General features: G+C 33.3%; 2 protein-coding genes across 4 annotated transcripts; one reads left to right on the top strand and one right to left on the bottom strand.

Moving 5' to 3' along the window:
* Positions 1 to 321: 321 nt before the first annotated feature.
* LOC117104964 (coiled-coil domain-containing protein 34-like) lies at positions 322 to 3,536 on the bottom strand. 3 transcript variants are annotated; one of them, XM_033245942.1, is made up of 5 exons: positions 3,378 to 3,536; positions 2,633 to 2,876; positions 2,015 to 2,357; positions 1,685 to 1,892; positions 322 to 1,432 (listed from the first exon to the last, which is right to left on the bottom strand). In XM_033245942.1, exons 2-5 carry the CDS (start codon positions 2,872 to 2,874, stop codon positions 1,221 to 1,223), a joined length of 1,005 nt encoding a protein of 334 aa, XP_033101833.1. In that variant the 5' UTR covers positions 2,875 to 2,876; positions 3,378 to 3,536; the 3' UTR covers positions 322 to 1,220. The 3 variants fall into 3 exon arrangements, with proteins under 3 accessions (XP_033101833.1, XP_033101831.1, XP_033101832.1); XM_033245940.1 differs by having other exon boundaries at positions 2,015 to 2,381; positions 3,378 to 3,535; XM_033245941.1 differs by having other exon boundaries at positions 2,015 to 2,381; positions 3,315 to 3,443.
* A 1,918-nt stretch (positions 3,537 to 5,454) lies between these two features.
* LOC117105029 (transmembrane protein 19-like) lies at positions 5,455 to 14,618 on the top strand. Its single transcript, XM_033246025.1, has 7 exons — positions 5,455 to 5,608; positions 6,453 to 6,566; positions 7,669 to 7,812; positions 8,205 to 8,459; positions 8,698 to 8,913; positions 12,725 to 12,904; positions 13,624 to 14,618. Exons 1-6 carry the CDS (start codon positions 5,512 to 5,514, stop codon positions 12,889 to 12,891), a joined length of 993 nt encoding a protein of 330 aa, XP_033101916.1. The 5' UTR covers positions 5,455 to 5,511; the 3' UTR covers positions 12,892 to 12,904; positions 13,624 to 14,618.
* The last annotated feature ends 5,784 nt before the right edge of the window (positions 14,619 to 20,402 follow it).

Below are 20,402 nucleotides of genomic sequence, written 5' to 3'. Positions count from 1 at the left end.
AAAATCAATTTTGTGTTCAAATTTGTGACTAAAAAAACAAATTTCACTAATAAATATGATAATAAATATTAACCCTTATAAAAAAAACATAACATTATTAAGACTTATTTTACATTCAGTCAAAAATTATATTATAAAACACAAATATTATTGCTGTTAAACTTTACAGATACCTAATATTTTAATTACATGGATCAAAAGAATATTAAAATAGTACTGTACTGTACATTCAACAGAATGTTGACAACACTGAACTGGTCAACATGGCAGAGGAAAATCCAGCATCCTGATTTTACATAGGCCTAAGGCCTACAAAGAATTTAATGTGGAATAGTTGGTTTATAGAACTCTTATTGTGAGTATCAGGGCCTCTTGATGTACAGTGTTAATGAAAAGAAATAAATGGTATTTACTGTGTATTAATTATTGAAACTACCTTTTTAAAGGTTTTTATACTTTGTTGTCATTTCATTTAGGTATAGGCCTCCTTTGCAATAATAATTGCATGTTTAAATACCATTTTTGGTGGAGTAGGTGTCCTGCAGGTTATTGATGTTTTGGTTTATTGCATTCTCGTTCAAAATAACTGATATACAGTACTACTGTATGTTGAATATTCAGTGTCACATTGTCTGCAATTTGTATTGGTAGACCATGCCTAGCAGAAAGTTACTGTAACAGAGTATAGCATTCAAATTTTTTGAAATTATTTCATATACAATCAATCACCCACAACCAGGTTCACATACTGTAGAACCATAACATCTGAGGGGGTTTACTCTACCAGTAAGAAAAGCAAGTATGGTACTGTTTCAATTCTAAAGAGCAATTAGAAAGAAAAAATAAAGTTAAATTACAAGAAACAGTACATTAGACAATGAACTGTCCAGCAATATCCGCATAATAAGCCCTCTTGATGTACTCGTGAGTGTATTAGGAGTCGCATCAAGAAATAACCATATTTTATACTATTTTCTTTAAATTTATAAAGCGTTAACACCATCAAATTGAAAATTTGCCTAGCTTTAAAATTACTTCATTCTCCGAGATAACATCCCCTTACATGTCCCCATGTTAAACCCCTGCATTAGCCTTAACAGTTGTTGATCCAATCTTCATTAATTGTTTATCACAAATCCTTACATAGTTATATGCATTTGATACTTAACTAAAAGATGACTTAAATAAAACAACATACGGTAACCTCAATTAAGCTGTCATCACCTAGGACGTCCAAAAGCAACAATGTTTTCTTTTGCAGTTCTCGCTTTGAACAAGAGAGGGGGAGATGGATCTTGTAGACGTTTCTTTTTGCCATGTCGTCTACTCTTTGCCGATGGAATGTCATCTGCTTCCTGTGGAACAGGGATTGGTTTCCATGGGATTGGGTTACAGTAACTAGGCAATGGATATGCAGCATAATCATAATAGCCTGCCAGAAGAAAATAATTAAATACATTTTAAATGAAATAATTTTTCTTTTAATTGGATACTCAATTAAAAAATTTATTATGCTTTCAAGTTATAATAATCCACTTATTTGTGTAGTAGTTGCACAATATGTTTGAATCTGTATTACAACCAATCATGATGATGTTTTCATTTTCAACAGGCAAAAGAGGATAGATGCAAGCTGACAAAAAGAGTTTTAAAGATTGTTTTTAAATAGTTGACTGTATCTAACCTTTCAATGTTCCTTCACTGTAAGCATATGAGTTCTTTACTTTACGTGGTTTTTGTATTGAATTTTTATACCATTCTTCATATATTGCTTGCGCTTTTTCTTTCCTTTCAATCTCTTCCCTCGTTTTCTTTTCTTTTTCTTCTTTTTCCTTCATAGCTTTCAGTCTCTGTTCCTCCTTTTTCTTAGCTAGCCATTCTTCTCTGCAAGCCTATAAAATATTAAATAAATGCTGATATTGTATGTGTGGGTATGTTTACGTGGAGTGAATTTCTGAGCAGGCAAAATATATTTATTTTAGTAAAGTACAGTTGGAAATTGTAATAATTATACCTTTTCCTTTTCTTCTGTCCGTCTCTTTTCTTCCTCTTTCATTTCTTGTTTCATTTTTTCTTCCCTGATTTTAACCCTCCTCCTGTACTTATCTTGTGTATTATGTTCTAAGACCCATGCTTCTATTCTCTGTTCTATCATCTTTTGTCTTTCTTTCTTTTCATTCTCCTGTTCCTGTTTCTGTCTTTTAGCTTCTTCTTCCTTTTTTATTTGTTTCTTTATTGCCTTCCTTTCTTCTTTAATTTTCTTCACTAACCATTTCTCAAAGACATTTAGTTTGCTGTCTAGCTCCTCAGCAACATTATCTGGAGATGCAGTGAGTGATCGCACTTTACTGTCAGTCCTGAATGAACTATTTGATGATTGGCTTTAAATAAAAGGATCATGTTATTTGACATAGGTGCACCTAAAACTTATTGGTGTTGATAAATAGTTAACAATAATATAATTACTGTATTATGTGTATTTTCTCTCCAAGAAATGTTAAAAAATCAAAATTTAAAGGCAACGAAGCAAATGGTAAAGGAAGACAAGATGAGGAGGAACAAAGTTTATAAAAATATTATATATTACAGATAAAAGTATTCTTGTAAATTGATGTACAATACTGTACAGTACCTTTTTATTTCATCACGTCTGTCATCGTTTTTGTCGTGTTCTACCTTGTCGGAAATTTCATGTTCTGATATGCTTTCCACACTGCTATGGGACAAGACCGACAACAGTGACCGCGTGGAATCACCAGTAGAATTAAATGAATAGGATTCATCCAGACAGCTTCCTGATTTCCGCTGTGTATTTGAATCTTCTACTGACCTTTTAGGTGTGGAGTGTGGTCTTTTTGCTAGTTCACTATCCATTTCTGTTAATCAAAAGGTAAGTCATTTTGTCAATTAATAATTAGACCTAATAGTAATAGGCTTTCCTACACAAATAATTTGAAAATTAGGCTACAGATATTTTAGAGATGGGAACAGAATTACAGATATACCAGGGAGTTATATACTAATACTACATAATAAAACTGGCTAAATTATACCAGGTCATTCAACTAAAACGTAATTAATGTCCGTTTGCTAAAGAGCACAACAGCTTCAATAACCGTTACGCCTACCACGGCACTCACACCCGAGCTTTACACACTCGTTAGCGCGGTCCGTGATCGTCAAATCAACTCCACCCAAGCCTAGGCTAGACCTATTTATATTAATATTATTACCTAGCTAGGCACACCCTCTGGTATTTATTAATACATATATTAACTTTAAAAAAGTATATTCATTAAAAAACGGACACATACCACCACTCGCAAAGGTAATGTTTTACTCTTAGTAGCAAAGTATCAACAACAAGAGAGACTTACCATCATTCTCAAATTCAAAACATCCACGGAAAAATAGCTTGCTTTTTGTTTTGATTCATAGGTGGCGCTGTTAAGATTTCGGAGGTGTGTGGGGTGGGGACATCGTTTCATTCTGACTACTGTACTGAATTACACTTTTAGTGGTGAAAGAAGCATTAACTTCTGAAGTGAATAGGTATTAGGTAACATATGTCTACTTATTTATGTTGCACTGGTACATAGCCGTCTGTCGGCGATTGAGCACCCTTGTCAATATGTAAGGCCTGGACGAGTCAGCAAATCAGCAAATTAAATAAGTAGAAGTATATTATAATAATAATATTATAATGTATGTGTATACTGTACATTATAGTTTTTGTTTTTACTATACCTATATGACTTGAAAAAGCGTACGCCCGAAAGATCTTTATTTCGTCTTTATTTTCTCACATAAATTTTTAGGCTAATCTACTACCACCTACGTGTTTTATGTTTTATTTACAATCCCATGGTACGCCTCTTGAGGCGCACCATTGTGTAATACGATGTTCCCGACGGTTATTTGGATATATATATATATATATATATATATATAATATAATATAACGGTAATTTGTATTACAGATTGATAAAGTAAATTTAAAATAAAGCTTAAGAATAAACTTCGTACGTAAATTACGTACGAAGTTCAATACAGACATCTTGTAAACTATATCCAAAGCGTGGTTTTTCAATGAGATGAGAGAACCGTATCATGTCGGCCGCTATGATGTCAAGACAAATCTATTTTGATGGATCAGTTTTTGCGTACTCATCGCGTGTTGGTCAGACCCTTCATGTTCGGTTGGAACTTTGGCTCCATTACGGCACCAATCATGTAAGCTTACCAGGCAGACGACGAACATCATTTTCTTTTGTGCCAAGAATGTGTCTCTGATCATATAAATGGGAAATGGAAAATAGATAATGATGTACCGACTTCTTACCAGCTTACATATGACACGAACTAGATATGTAGGCCTATCTCTATGATGGACATGAGCTATAATTATTCTTGATGTTCAAAATATTTACTTTTTATAGAAAAGTTACTTTGTCAGATCAGACTATTGACTCCTTTCGCATGTTTTACATATTACTTAGGTCCCGGACAAAAAAAAAAAATTAGACAAAATGCCTATTTATCCGTCCAGTCCATCATTATTTATTAATTTTTCAATTAAAAGGTAAAGTAGACACGATATCATGTTAATTGCTGTGAAAGGAATGTGGCCATGTTGATTTAAGTGATGGAGGACGACGATGAGGATGAATATGATCATGTTATTGATTATGATAGGCCTATATGATGATGATGATGATGATGGTGGTGGTGGTGGTGGTTACGATGATGATGAATTTGATGATAGCGTTTAGTTTAGTTTAGTTTTTATTTGGAATCACTTTTGTTACAGTGGCCCACATCACCATTGATGGTGCATCCAAGAACATTAAAGCAATCGGAAGTCAAATTCAACTACTGTTTACATGAAACAAACTCCTTAACTACAATGAATTAAACTAATAAAAAATACAAAGAAACTGACAATTTATAGTAATAAAGTAAAGGGGGTAATTACATACTTACTATTTTATAAATGTCAGATCTTTATTTCCAGGCAAGCATAATGTATTCTTTGCAATAAGTCAAAAATGAAGCCGTGAATAAAAATTTAATTTTCCATTCGAGAACGTATTTAAATTATTGTTGCGCAATTCTCTTTCTAATTCGTAAAAGATCATATCTCTGATTGCATAATTACCAACCTGAGAGATTTGAAATGCGTGAGTGACTAAACCAGTTGGCTGGAGAAGATGATGGGGTGCAGGGTTATTATACACATCTAGATGTGTATAAGAGACAGGGCCTGCGGCGCTCCGACAATCTATGCATTTTAAACTCTTTCAAAAAATTTTCAGGGAGTGTTTATTGACAATACAGGTACATCAGCAAAAACATTTTTAATAAAGCCACGTACAATTTGAGTTTCAAGGTACGTAGAGGCTACGTAATTTGAGCACCCCAACTATGTAGACACAAATATTTACTTTTCAAAGTGACCTTTGACCCATATCAATTGACTTTTAATACACTGTAACGCTATAACATGTGACAATGGTGATATTGGCGGCTCTTTTGACTGTTTTAGTTCCAATTTCGCTATCATTATGGGCGTTTACAATTTTGTCATTCACATATTTTGGAGATAGTAGTAAGTAGAATAGGAAGTTTGTCTGTATTATATTAATAATATTATTTTATGAGCTAGCTAGGGCCTAGGCCTAATAGGCCTAGACTAGCTAACTTGTTTGTATTTTGCAATGGGTCCGGGAACATTTTGTACGGCAGTCTGCAGCAGTGCGGACGACTCTGATAAGTGATTAAATGTATAAGGCCTGAAAATACAAATACAGGTCTCCCTTCAATGAAATACCCCTTCCAATTTTAAGGACCTTCTCCAATTAGAGACCACTATTCAAATTTCTTTTATCTTTATTATTCTAATGAGAAACCAAAGCAAGGGAAACCTAATAATACCTGTATTTGATTTGATCGTTTACCCTCCATTAAAGATTTGGTAAAAATAAAAATTGCATTTGGAATAAAATAGATCTTGAATATAATTCAGCCAAATACCAGGGAGGTAAAATAATACCTCCCTGGACCCTGCCAAATTCATTGGCATTATTTTGGTGGATTCATAAAGAAATGATTTCTGAAACAGGCACAGATTCTGTTTTGCCTTTGGTATCTAGGCCTAGGCCCTAGGCCTATTTCATTAATGATTGGCAATTTTGACAGTTTAAAATATGTCCCTTAATTTCCACCACTGATACTTACCTTTGTCGAGCAGCACGTGCATGTATTCTCTCCTAGCCAAATCCAATGCATTTCTGCAAAATTCTGCATAAGCCTAGGCCAACTGTATAAATAACTAGCTAAATCATAAGATACAGCCAAGTTTTAGGCCAACCTAGCCAGACCCATATCATCATACTTTAATGAGGTGATATTTGGCATTAATTGAATGAATAAACATGTTGTGATTTATGCAGGTGGATTTCGTCCTATCTCACCATGGAAATGGTTGTTTTCTATTTTGATTCCGTTGTACATGGCAAGTGGAGGCTTGAGGAGAAAGAGTGTAAACCAAAGTGGTGCTGTAGTTGGTAAGTCACTCAACATGGAAGGGAGCAATAGATTTGTAGCTGCTGAGCTGAGTACAATGTTAAAACCATGTTGGTAGCAGGATACATCACTTAAACAGAGGCTCAATGAGGAAGAATGCTGTTCAAAAGTGGTATCAAAGGGGTGGGTTGGGATTTGTGTGAGGTATATAATGTAGTCATGTGAGGCATGTTGTGGCTAAGTTGTAGCAAAAATTTAAATTCAAGTTATTGGTATTTTCAGATACTGAGTATATGATCTTTAAAATGAGGGGTCATTCATTCAAATTGGACATTTCAAGCCTAAGTTATTGGAAAGTGAATGTACAGTACTTTTAAAGTCAAGATAAACAGGATTTTGAGTAATTGCCTTTCAAAGTTATTTGTGCATACATTGTTTAATAGCATGAACTATGGAAAATAACGTTAAATAAACAATTTGTTAACCACTTCCAGAACTAATACTTTGGCATATGATTAATAAGACATTAAACTGTTAATCTGTAGTGAAAAACAAATTTGAATTTTTCGGCAATTTTTTGAGCTCCCATATTTTATAGCTCATTTTACTCAATACTGGACTGTGCGACAACTTAACCATTTTGCCACAACATGCCTCATGTGTTTAATGGTTTGCTTGTCTCTTCCTTAGCTACCTTATTACTGCTATATATTGCTTAAAGCTTGGATTTAGCATACAGTTGCTAATTAGCATAACAGGTAGAATAATTATATTTATTAAGTTGATTTGCATAATATATTTACTGCAATACAGTAATAACATTAACCATAAAAATAGTATGTTGGCCTTGTCAATGCTTCTATGCAGCGCTTCACATTACAGTATATTACAACAGTCATTGGATCAAACACCTGTGGACACATACTAAGCCACCTGTGATACCATTGTTGCAGCATAGCCGGAGTGAACCCACCTGTGTATAGACAGAGAACATGGATAAAAATGCTTTGCCTGGACAAAAACGAGCATTCATACTAGAAACATGGATTATTTGATTGCAAACTTACAGTTTTGTAGCTCAGCCACATCCTTCCAAAATAAATATCTATTAATCAAATAATAACTTTCTTGTTTTTTTCAAAGGTTTTCTAATTGGCTTCATATTGATACTATCAAACTACTCTTTTTTTTGTGCACTCGCCGCTTTTTTCATTGTGAGTTCGAAAGCTACAAAATACAGAGCTGGAATGAAGAAATCTATATTTGAAGGTGTAGAAGAAAATACAGGTAAAGTAATATGAACTCCATTAATCCACACCTGTGTACAGTCGGGGGCACCAGAGATTCCCAGATGAGCATCCAGGGTTTCCTTACATGGGCCTCCACTGGCACCGCAACACCTGGGTAACAATCTGCAGTTACTCTACAAATTATACCATTCTCAAATTTGTTAATTCATGAAATATGCACTATGCTTATGTCAGATCAAATGGGGCTTGCCTATTGTTTAGGGGTTTTTTTTAGTTTACTTTTTCTGACTAATTCAGTAACTAAATCATATTACAGACCATTATACTTGCACTTTTAATCTGCATTCGCTTTTTAATTTCAACAGTATATATTTCTTGGTTCCACCTTTCAAATTTATATGATTATCCATTTATTGTTATATTACGCAGAGGGAAAACGTAACTGGATCCAGGTTATAGCAAATGGCGGTATCGCAACATATTTCAGTCTCCTGTACACAATCAGCACAGGATTCCAAGAACGTATTTTAAATTTTAGCAATGATTACAATGCCACATGGTTATCAATGGCTGTTATGTCAGCAATCGCTTGTTGCAGTGGCGATACATTAGCCTCTGAGATTGGTAGTGTTCTAGGCCCACCTCAACCGGTCCTTATCACGACATGGTCAAAGGTTCCTAAAGGTAAGTAGGCATATTGTTGCTAAATTCCAGATCATATTTCCTGATATTTATATCTAATCAAATAGTATATTGAGTTGGCTTTATGTTGCAAATTTCTGACTACCTTAAGTTCATATATTTTCTGTTATTTTTAAATACTATCTTTGTTCATTGAATTGTTTCTTGTTTGCCTTTGTGAAAATCTCATTCTTTGCACTGAATTAACATAATCCTAGTTGAAGATTTTTTTTTTCTTCAGGAACTAATGGTGCCATCTCTCTGGTAGGCCTTGTAGCTAGTTTGTTTGGTGGGTTGGTGGTGGGCCTAGCTTTCTATGCAGGCTTATTTCTATCATTGACACTGCCAAGTCAAACTGATATACCACCACAATGGCCTGTTATCTTCTTTGGAGCTGTTGCTGGCCTGTTAGGTTCACTTATCGACTCCCTCCTTGGTGCTACTCTACAATACTCAGGTATTTTATTATTTATTATTAACAAAGTAATAACATTCTAGTATTTTATTAGAATTTTATACTATCTTTACATAAATATTTTTGCTACGTTTTAAAAATTTACATATTATTGTATACTTATTACTTTCATTTTATGTACATTTTTGCATTGTTTTCAGAGTGCCACATTGAGTGTTTACTGTTTGAATATACCTTTATTTTAATTCTTGATATGTATTCAATATTCACTATTTTATTCAACTAACCTGTATGATATTCATGATATGAAAAGAGCGCCCTCTACTGATCAGTCTCATTAGGGAAGACTATTCAGCATTTTTAACTTTCACTATTGATGCCTTATGTAGTGAATTTTAACACTAAACCATCTCGTGAATCACACTATCCTTGCCCATTTTAATATTAGTTATTAATGTATTTTCTTCATCATAATCTACCCTTTACAGATATATAAGAATATTATCACAGTATGTTTATGCTTTTAATCTTCGTTAAAGAAATATCTTTTTGTCATTTTGATGATGTTAAATGCATATGGTCAGTGCCAGTCCCTACTCACCCCTCCATCCCCCTAGGTGAGCATTCCCCAGGGCATGGGTCATCCGGTTGAATGCGTCAAGTAGAGGTGAAGCACAGGTCGCATGGACTCTTGTCATGTACACAGAAAAACAGGATTACCCACCGGGCAATGAGTCACAGCGATGGGTCACTCACAAAAACTGGTATCAGCATTTGGTGAATTTCCGTGAAACGTGATTAGATTGTTCTAGTCATTTCGATTTCAGTACCTGACTAAAGAAAAGGAGCATTGGGATATGTTACTTGATTGTCGTAGCTAATTGTAATCATTGAAACTGATTTAATAAGCACTTCTCCCAAATAAGCACCGCTCTTATATATGTGTTGCACCAAACATTAATTTTTTCGCTAAATGCAGTGCTTATTAAAGATATATTTTATTTTCAATAAATGTTGTGTGGTTTTAAAATGTGTGTACTTTTTAAAATTATTATTAGTATATATTACAACTGATTTATAAGACAGTAAGCGGTGTTTATATGATGGCCAATTGTCTTTCAATAAAAGATGGCTAACAATTAATAATAATAATAATAATAATAATAATAATAATGTTAATATCACAAACTCTACTGTACATTATGTAAGTTGGATAGGCCTTTGTACAAAGCATGATACCATTTTAACATGTGGCAATCTTGAATAACTGCCTCTTTAGAATAATTGTCTGTCTCTTCTAAGCAACATACTGCTGCTTCTTAGTCCTCTACGGTCATAGGCCGACGCGATTCTATGTAGAACGCAACAACACAATGCGCGCACAACGGATTGTATTTAATGATCATCCGTTGCGACTGCCACCGACAATCAGCAGACAGCGTCGCGTAGTCTAGCGCTCACAGGGAGCGAAGTTGGGGTCGTCAAACGACGATCGTACGACCATTGGACAATGCATTGAGCGGCCAACTTAAGGTAGCTTTTAATTTACTTTTCAGTGTTTATAGTATTTGTAGTTTTATTTATATAGCACTTTGTACTTAACAACTATGCTTATTACTTTATAATAAAATATCCTCATGTTGTTTCTGTATAAAAAACCTTTCTGTTTGTATGTTTGAAGCCAATTGGAAATGAGCTGGACAAGTACCTATTTAATGTTGGCTTTCTAAATGTCATATCTGTTTACCCAGATAAATTATGTAAATTTATGATCTTTGAGGTTTAGTTTTATTTTTTTATTTGCTAACATTTTACATGTGAAGGACCAATTTGAATTTACTCATCAGTGATAATTTTTGTTTCAAGGACTTATTAATTTAAATTTGTGAATATTAAATGTTTTTATCTTTGTTTATCATTCCCACACCCAAGTGAGTAAGCCACCTATCATAGGATGTGAAAATAATCTTGATTATAATTTTATTACTTGTATCTCAAGGATGAATGCTAATATAAATTATGAATCAAAATTTATTCACAAGCTTTGTTAATCTTTAGAGATCAGTTGGGAGTTTTTTTCAATACAGTATTAAAATGAAGATGAATGGTCATTCCACTAATTGGTTTACAAATCTTAGAAACTTGGGAGAGGGGTACATTTTTGTCATTTACCCCCTCCCACCTGCACTCACATGACCCCTAATTCAATATCACATGTTTTTTGCAATGTTTGAGTGACTCACAGTATTGTAGTCATCGCATTCTTGCCTTGTCATAATTGCCAACATACTTTACTTTGTGTACGTACGTGTACTTCTGTTAATTTTCATTGATCAGCAACATGTTTTTCCATAGAATCGCATGTGCTTACTACGTATGATAAAATTAGGTACTGTATGCATGTGTATTCACCACATATAGTTAGTTATAGTGTTTACCTGATTGACAATCAGGTACAGGATACAAGACTGGCTTTATGATAATTATGCAGATTTATTACCATTTCATTACTCACTGGTATAATTTTGTCAGTAATAATTATTTTTTTAGTAATGTACAGTGGTATAATTATTGGTGTAATTGATATTATCATAAATTATGTAATATATCATTGATGACGTAAATTTTTTGGAAGTTTTCAATGATGATGTCATTATTATAAATTATGCCAGAAATTATCAGTGATGTTTGTCACTTTTGATATTGTTTTTAATGTTGTCATTGTTATAAATGATGATATATACTGCATGTGTACAAAATATTTAAATATGATAATATAATATATTGTCATTTGAACAGATTAAAACAATAAGAACAGCAGAGTTTATTTACCATCCATAAATAAAAATCATTAAACTTAAATTTATTTTGATCATTATCTTCACTTTTTTTTTCAATTTAAATCATAAACCCACTTGCATACTGTGCAAAGTAAACAACTGCATGAATTATGTAAACTTTGTATTTGCTCATTTCCATAAGTGATGGAATAAGTCTTGCATTATTGTAAGGCTATTTCCACTTATCTCTAATTTCAACATTAACCTTTTGACCCTTATTATCATGGATTATGCCTTATTCTACAACCTATACTATGGACGATTACAATTTACAAAATTGAATCAAAGGTTATACTAAAAATAATATAATTTGATATAATAGTAAGCTTTGGTCTTATATAAATTAAATTATTATAGTAATACAGTATTAGTAGTCATGCATGGTACGGCCAAGAAAACTAATTTTGTTGGATAACATTAGGTAATGGCGAGAGGAAGATGGTGAAATAATGAGAATGACAGATATTTATCAGCTAATCTCTGAACTTACTATGACACTGTTATAATTGTGATAACGTTATATTTTGGACGAGATTTTTTTTTATACCTTGTTTAGCGAACCCACCGACTGCAAATATCGATGATTTCGATTAAAAATAAAATTTTATTTTTGGCCACTTAACGCACCCACAAAAAGGTCGAAATTTCAGAAAAGAATAAAATGTTTTCATTATTTTTATTACGCCCTCCGCTGCCTTGAAATCTCCAAAGATAAGGTATAAGAAAACAACATTTTATTTTTATTCTACCCTCTGATAATCTTTAAAAAATTATGTACAGTACGCAAATCAAGGAATAAAAAAAATCCCGCCTTATTCCTCCTCTTTTCAAATTCTTGTCAATCGTGAATGCAATTTGTTTTTATTGAAACATACAATTGCTGACACAAATATTTTTTCAAAATAATTGTGTAATTTGTGTTGATAGATAAAATATTTAATCTTTGCATATTGGATAAGAATTATTATGCAATAATAGAGAAATAGTAATTTTGAAAGTTGATTTTCTTTCAGGTTTCTGTGAAGAAAAACATGTTGTTGTAGATTTTCCTTCAGATTCAACAAAGCACATATCTGGCGTACCAATACTGGATAACCATGGAGTGAATATGTTCGCATCGCTTTTCACTGCCCTTATTATGCCGTCAATCGCCCTTGCCTACTGGCCCTTCCCTGAGTAATTCAATAAACCAAATGAATTATGTGATGTTATGAGAAAGGGGAATCAGTAACAATGACATTCCTTTGTGCTATATCAATTTATTTTTCAACTGCAATAGTATATATTTAAAATGCATTCGCCGTTGCTAGACTATATGAAACAGACATGTTCAAGTTCAAGTTCATTGGTTTTGTGCTACTTTATTGATATTTAAAAAAAAAAGTATATTTGAATTTCATTCTCATGTAACATTGAGTGACTCATCATGCTAGATAAATTAAGTTGGGGTGGGGGGGGGGGAGTGTGGGTTGGGAATGGAGTTTCTTAAGTCCATAGAAAATAGTCCTACTGCTCTGGACCAATTTTTAAAGATTAGTATAATAATAAGTAAAGAAATAACAATTATTTAGTAATTATTTCAATTTAAAAATTTCATGATTTAACTAGTGATAATTATGAAAGAATTAATTATATAGGTAATAATAGTCTCAATTATCATTTAAATTATTATATGTTAATTAACTGTGACAATTATTATAAAATATAGGAACTGATCAAGTCCTTTTAATTTACATTAATTATAAATTCATTTATACATTTTGAGAGATGTTATATGTTGATAATGTACAGTTGCATGCATCCCTTCCATACTTACATGGATACATTAACCTTATCCAAGATAAGTTTTTTATATGTTATTAGCTTTTATATTATTTATTCTGGCCCTTCCCTGAGTAATTCAATAAACCAAATGAATTATGTGATGTTATGAGGAAGGGGAATCAGTAACAATGACATTCCTTTGTGCTATATCAATTTATTTTTCAACTGCAATAGTATATTTTTAAAATGCATTCGCCATTGCTAGACTATATGAAACAGACATGTTCAAGTTCAAGTTCATTGGTTTTGTGCTACTTTATTCATATTTTTTAAAAAAGTATATTTGAATTTCATTCTCATGTAACATTGAGTGACTCATCATGCTAGATAAATTAAGTTGGGGTGGGGGGGGGGGAGTGTGGGTTGGGAATGGAGTTTCTTAAGTCCATAGAAAATAGTCCTACTGCTCTGGACCAATTTTTAAAGATTAGTATAATAATAAGTAAAGAAATAACAATTATTTAGTAATTATTTCAATTTAAAAATTTCATGATTTAACTAGTGATAATTATGAAAGAATTAATTATATAGGTAATAATAGTCTCAATTATCATTTAAATTATTATATGTTAATTAACTGTGACAATTATTATAAAATATAGGAACTGATCAAGTCCTTTTAATTTACATTAATTATAAATTCATTTATACATTTTGAAAGATGTTATATGTTGATAATGTACAGTTGCATGCATCCCTTGCATACTTACATGGATACATTAACCTTATCCAAGATAAGTTTTTATATGTTATTAGCTTTTATATTATTTATTGCATATATTCTTTTTGCCTTTATTATAAATTGATGGTGTACAATGCTTATCCTAGGGTGTAACCCAACTTGGATGAGTTTGTGCAATATTGTGCTTGTGTACTAGACAGTAAGTTGGTATTGAGAATTAATACCTTCATTCTTTTTGTTTTTGAAACTTTATGTACAATTTTGCATTAAAAATAATGATGAAGTTATTTAATAAATATTTTGATTTAATTTTTTTTTTAAATAAATTATTAGGGAACATGAATGTTGCAATTTTTTTAATTTAAGATGTTTGAGATAAAGAGAATTTGTTGAAGATGCAATACGATAGCTAATTCAATTGTGTCCTCCAGACTTTTGTCGCTGTAAGTTCTTCGAAACGAATTAAATATTATTTGAAGGTCAAAGTATTGAAAAACAGCAAGTATCCATTTTTCTACAGCAAGTCAAACAGGTTCGTATAGCGCCCTCTTGGAATAAAACTTTTCCAAAATAATAACAGTACTATAAATTCAAACGCAAGGCATGGTACTTGATTTAAATACTTAACGTAGAATTTGTATTATGAACAAGCAATTCCCGTCAATTTGAAGGAACATGGAGGAGAATAGATGTGCATTTAACCATATTCAGTATCGGTACTCAGCTAGTATGCCATCTAAACCGCCTAAATAAAAATGATAAAAAGAGCGATAGAATTGAACCGGCCAGACACACATTCATCACTGTGGTTGATATTGAGTTCTCCAAAACAACATTTCTGTCCCATGACTTTGCATTTTTCAAAGATCATGCTAACCGGACTCTGTCAACACCGGACTAATTTTAATTAATATTAGCATGCCAGTGATAGCAAGCCACACAGTAACCTGTTTGATATCTATCACGTGGACTTTAAAGTTAAAATTGTGTCAATATTTGTACTTTGCAGACTCCGTTTTTGACGCGAGGCTGAAACATCCATCAACAGTTTGCGAATATCGTTCAAACTTGCGGGATACATTTCCGCTCGATGGACCCATCCTATTAAATACGCTTATATTCAAAAACTCAATCAGCTTATCTGTCTACATGGCAGAAGAATAATTCGGAAAAATGTCGCTTAATAATCGAAGATATTTCATCACTTAGGCCTATGGAGTGAATTTGTATACCACTCCCCTTTATAGTCATGTCCATTGCAAACAAGAACGTCAAGAGCTATCATGTTTTATGCCTTCCTCACTTCACAAATAAAATGTATCCAATTTTGTTATAATATTACTGTACCTGTATTACAGGAATAAAACGCGACATAAAGTTTATATATTTGGCAAAGTATCCTGAAAATAACATGCATAACAAACGTTGGTTTAATGCCAACTTTGGCAATAGGCTGTGAACCGGTCCCATAATAATAGACCTGATGAATATCATACCATTCTATAGGTCTAGTCACTAGTCCCCATCTCCCACCCTCTTTCCCTCTGGCCTAGAAAAAGTATAGATTCTCTGCTCAATTCGGACACTGCTTGACGCCATTAAGACTGAAAATATTAATTTGCCCATTCATCCAACGAAATTTTGGATATTGTGATTGTTAGGCCCATTTGGTCAAAAACCATTTTGTTTTACTCGTAAGCCATCTCATGTGACCTGACGGGGTTTCCCCAAACACTGTTTTTACTCCTGACTAGAGATCCGATGTGGGCCCCGGTTGGTTCGTCAGTCGGTCTGCTCTTGGCAAATTTCTGGACCCATGACTGCGTCATCGTGACAAACTAGTGGTACACAACGCCTTTAAATGCTCTTTATCCGTCCACCCATATCTATGTACACTTCCCCCATATTTTGGCCTGTGTTTTGTTACCGTCATTAGTATCTCTGTCTCTTTACACCAGGAACCACATTACGTGTTGAACTTTTCAATTAACACCGCGCAGCGGCTAGTTGCACAGATAGATAATACGGTATTGGCGGAATTTGGCTTCTGTTGTCCGAGGATTGAAATGGGCGTTAATTGTGGCGGCAAATTAAAACCACAACCAGCAACAGGCGATAAAATCTGGGTGAAAGATATTACACAGCAATCTAACTATAGGCTTAGACCTACTCAATTTCTATTTCTTTCGTATTTTCAATTATTATTTTCTTGGGTTGCTTTACTAAAATCTAGTTGGATCCAAAGATAGGAAAGATAGGCCTATTACTAAAAATACATTCTATATACAATTTTATTTGAAAATCCTATCATCCAATTTATTGCAAAATTAAAGTTCCAAAACATCAGCGAATCTTTGTAGCAAACAATAGCAAGAATTTTCAGAGAGATCAATTCATTATTCTTTTTTTTAATTTTACACACATTTACTAAGATTTATATCTTAAAAGCACTTTTTTAAGATGTCAATTCATGCCATATTTTGCATTTCTTTGAAAATGAAAACCTAGGGATTTGGCCACGTCAAATGGATCCCGTCATGCAGGATATGAGTTTGAGGAGCACGGGCCAACTCTGCTTCGGTGCCTACTGACTCATCGCCTGTGTCATAACAAGCCTGCATGTAACATAATATTTTTTTTGTTTTATATTTACACATTTCAATAATGATTATGCCGCATAATTGTGACTACTTCTATACTTACCTATCTGGCTAAAGATATTCGATCGATAGCAGTTTTATTTTAAGTTCACTCAACCCTTGAAACATGAAAGATATAAACGTTTGTTTTCTGTTTAAAAATAAAAAGTTATTGACATATAGGCCTAGTTTATCTTTGTGTATATCATCTTAAGTTTTTAATTTATCCTGTCTTTTTGAATGATTTATTTTAGAAGTATGAGAATTGCTATGACAAGCTTTAATGAATCAATAGTCAAGGTAACACGGTTCATTTGTTTCACTATTACGCACATTGAATTGTCAACGCGTATTTTAAAGTTAAAAAGTGATAATCTCGACAATACACCTCATTGCTTATTTTTGTTTATTGCAGAAACAGTGTAGGCCTTTTAGTGTTTAGTGTCTCTGTAATTTTCCGTATGGGAATATATAAATTTGACATTTCGTAAGTTCACGTCATTAGTTAAAGAAGAGATAACGCGTTGAATCAATCACAGAACGTAAACTCATGGTTGTCCATTTCAAGAGCAGTAAACGCTTTCGAATAGAGCATGACTATAGTCTAAATTACTAATCATTTGTATTACATTATTTTATATTTTCTGTATTTTTTGTACGGACATCGATGTAAAATTCATCATATTACAGTTTTGGTCAAAATGTAAACAGTAAACCTAAATTCAATTGGATTCGATGAAACATGTTTAAAATAACCCTCATTGGAAACATTCGATAAGCAATAATGTATTGATAAGTTGGCCTGGTTTTTATCTTAAAGTGATTTACGAGTGCTTTTTCAAAATCACTTCACTAACCTGTCGCTCTATGTATTGCAAAATGTCAATTTAATGAACGTTTTCATACAGTACGGTAATCACCAACAGGTCTAATGTTCAAGATTTAATGCTCAGTCTGTATTGAAGTCAATTGTAATCAGGTCGTTTTTGAAACTTTTCCTTACGACTGGACTTTTCTAAAAGTAAATCAACATCATTTATACCGCTAACGTTACATTATTAATAATCCTTGCGGTGTCATGCAAAAGTAGCCTACACCATTGGACACATACAAAAGCATATTTAATTGTTGTTTAGATGTTTATGTATTGCTTAAATACGGTACTGAAACAATACCGTAATGTTTAACCATGGAGTTATAATTATAACTCCATGGTTGGGCTAAGCATTTGTCTGATCTGCCAACCTAGGTAGGTTAGTCAGGCGCGGATCCAGGATTTTCCAAACAACCAAAATTTGGTTTCCTATACTTTCAACGAAAAAGAAACAAACTTCAAATATAATGTCTTGTTTCAAATTTAGAACGATATTTCTCTGCGTAAACTTTATGACAAATGGGCGACGAAAGACAAAGACCGACTTCCGCACCAGTTGGTCATTGGTCATTGACATCTTGAAGATTTATCGCTACAAAGTCCTGTCACCGATGACTTGACCCTTAACGCGTTTACGCTGCGATGACAGAAGTTAAGTACGAATGAGTCAATGGCAAACATAATACCAACATCGCTACAAAACTGGAATACTAGTTCATTAGATTAAAGCCAAGGACATAAATCATTAGCAAGATCAACCCAGTGCATCAGACCAGTCGGCCACTTTGGGGATAAAGGGAGAATACAAGTCATCTCGCAACATTACTTTTATAGGCATAATAATCAGGCCCATGTGTATAATTTTATTTAAAATAACTATCATTTACATTTGTTTATATGGTTCTAGTTCTGGTCGGTAAAGCCGAACCCGTAAAGGACTTCAAATTGTAGGAGTGTAAAGAAGGAGTAGAAATAGGGACGAATGATAGGATGTTTAGAGTGACATAAAAATAATAATTAATTATGGCGCGGTAAAAATTTCTCTGTTATTATTATTAATAATTTCCACTTCGACTTTCCAGTTTTCTTTATGAGCTACCATTAATTATGACAGCGTGGGCGTAGCTGGCTGGATTGAAGTTCTGAATTATTAGGCTACCAACACGCTTCCGTGGTCTAGTGGTAGTTCGCACGCCTTGGCAGTGAAAGGTCGGAGGTTCTATTTATTAAGAAGTACTTTTTCACACAACTCAAAATAAACTTTTTGTTGAAGGACTATGCTTAATCATAATACACCATTTGTTTTGATATTTGAGCACAGTATATCATTTACCATTTTGTTATAGTAATAGTTTTAAGCCTAGGTATCCTATAATTATGACGTCCCGTGAACAATTATACATCAACCTATTTATATCTAGCTAGGCCTGTGCATTTATCATCCATCTATCATCTATCTTTATTTATCTTTATATGTTCTTCTGACTAATTTTGTCTGTCAGTCTTTAATCTCTGCCTGTGTGTCTGTCTACCTCAGATATACTTATATTGAGCTCATCTTGTGTTAATAGGCCTAGACCTCAAGTTTATTTATAGACTACCATGGAATTGATACTTTCGTTTTTGCAATATTCCATTCAATCGGTTTAATAAACATCTGATTAATTTACATTGATTGTAGTGTACTGTATAAGGGTGTATACGTATAAACATATCTTATACATACATAGCAGGCCTGATATATAGTTACATCTACGATCAATATGCTCTAGACTCAGCAACAGACTCTAAACAGCATTAGTAATGTTAGTCCTTCGTTGACGTCACTCGATTTAACACAAATACAGAGAGAGTTGAAACTTTTTTATCTCATCATAGGGAAAGTAAAATTAGTAATACTAGCATTTTTTTTTTTCACAAATGCATGGGAAACAACAAGTTCAACGATTCTGACAACAAAAACAAGCATTTCCAAATCTGACAACTTTGAAAATTCTACAGATTTATGTTAGAAATTTCCATATTGCTCGTCTTCACACGTTCCAAGACAACCTCGGTGTTTGAAACAAATTTGTTTTAGTGTACGCTTCGTTAAGATCTTAATACTAACTGTAATACCTAACCCCTAGAGTGATCAAATCATTTCCCAATTCCTCGCGCAAAAGCTCTCTCCGGGGACCTGAAGATAAAGAGGCACCCCAGCTCTATTCTGAAATCGCCTGGCAGTTTTCTGTGGTTTCATGACCCCGTCGGTTGCGGGTGATGTTCAATACCACCTGGTACATCAGTCTACTACTAGCCTAGAATGATCTTCTCAAATTAGTGATGCATTGGGAAAAAAAAGACAGTCAGCGTACTTTAGAAGTTTGAGTCACAGGCCAGGGTGATGAAAGAGTCATGTCAGGGGGAAGTACACATTTCTGAATGCTTTTTAAGTTTAAGGAAATCGTTGTAAAATGATTAAACTAACTTGTTAATCCAGTAGCAAAAAGTGGTGAAATGAATGTGGTTTTGAATAACAGCACAGCTTCACTGTAATTGCTGGCAGTATATGGATCATTACCAACCTTATATAATACATTCATGAATATTTATATTGAATTATCGAACTTAAAGCAGACCAAAAATCTGATACCGCATAGATAAAGGCCTAAATACGCCTAGGCCTATAT

Source organism: Anneissia japonica, unplaced genomic scaffold (genome assembly GCF_011630105.1).
Source record: "Anneissia japonica isolate Jap-2015-1 unplaced genomic scaffold, ASM1163010v1 scaffold287834_len5846547_cov211, whole genome shotgun sequence".
Lineage (NCBI taxonomy): Eukaryota > Metazoa > Echinodermata > Crinoidea > Comatulida > Comatulidae > Anneissia > Anneissia japonica.
This window is presented reverse-complemented; position numbering and strand designations above follow the sequence as displayed.

Bases quoted from the DNA above. Each gene is read 5' to 3' on its own strand.
- LOC117104964 (XM_033245940.1), bottom strand. From the start codon at position 2,874: ATGGATAGTGAACTAGCAAAAAGACCACACTCCACACCTAAAAGGTCA. The intron at 1,893-2,014 runs GTATAATTATTA...AATATTTTATAG, and splicing joins GGACAGAAGAAAAGGAAAAG to GCTTGCAGAGAAGAATGGCT. The intron at 1,433-1,684 runs GTTAGATACAGT...TTCTTCTGGCAG, and splicing joins CAGTGAAGGAACATTGAAAG to GCTATTATGATTATGCTGCA.
- LOC117105029 (XM_033246025.1), top strand. From the start codon at position 5,512: ATGGTGATATTGGCGGCTCTTTTGACTGTTTTAGTTCCAATTTCGCTA. The intron at 6,567-7,668 runs GTAAGTCACTCA...TTTTTTTCAAAG, and splicing joins CCAAAGTGGTGCTGTAGTTG to GTTTTCTAATTGGCTTCATA. The intron at 8,914-12,724 runs GTATTTTATTAT...ATTTTCTTTCAG, and splicing joins TGCTACTCTACAATACTCAG to GTTTCTGTGAAGAAAAACAT.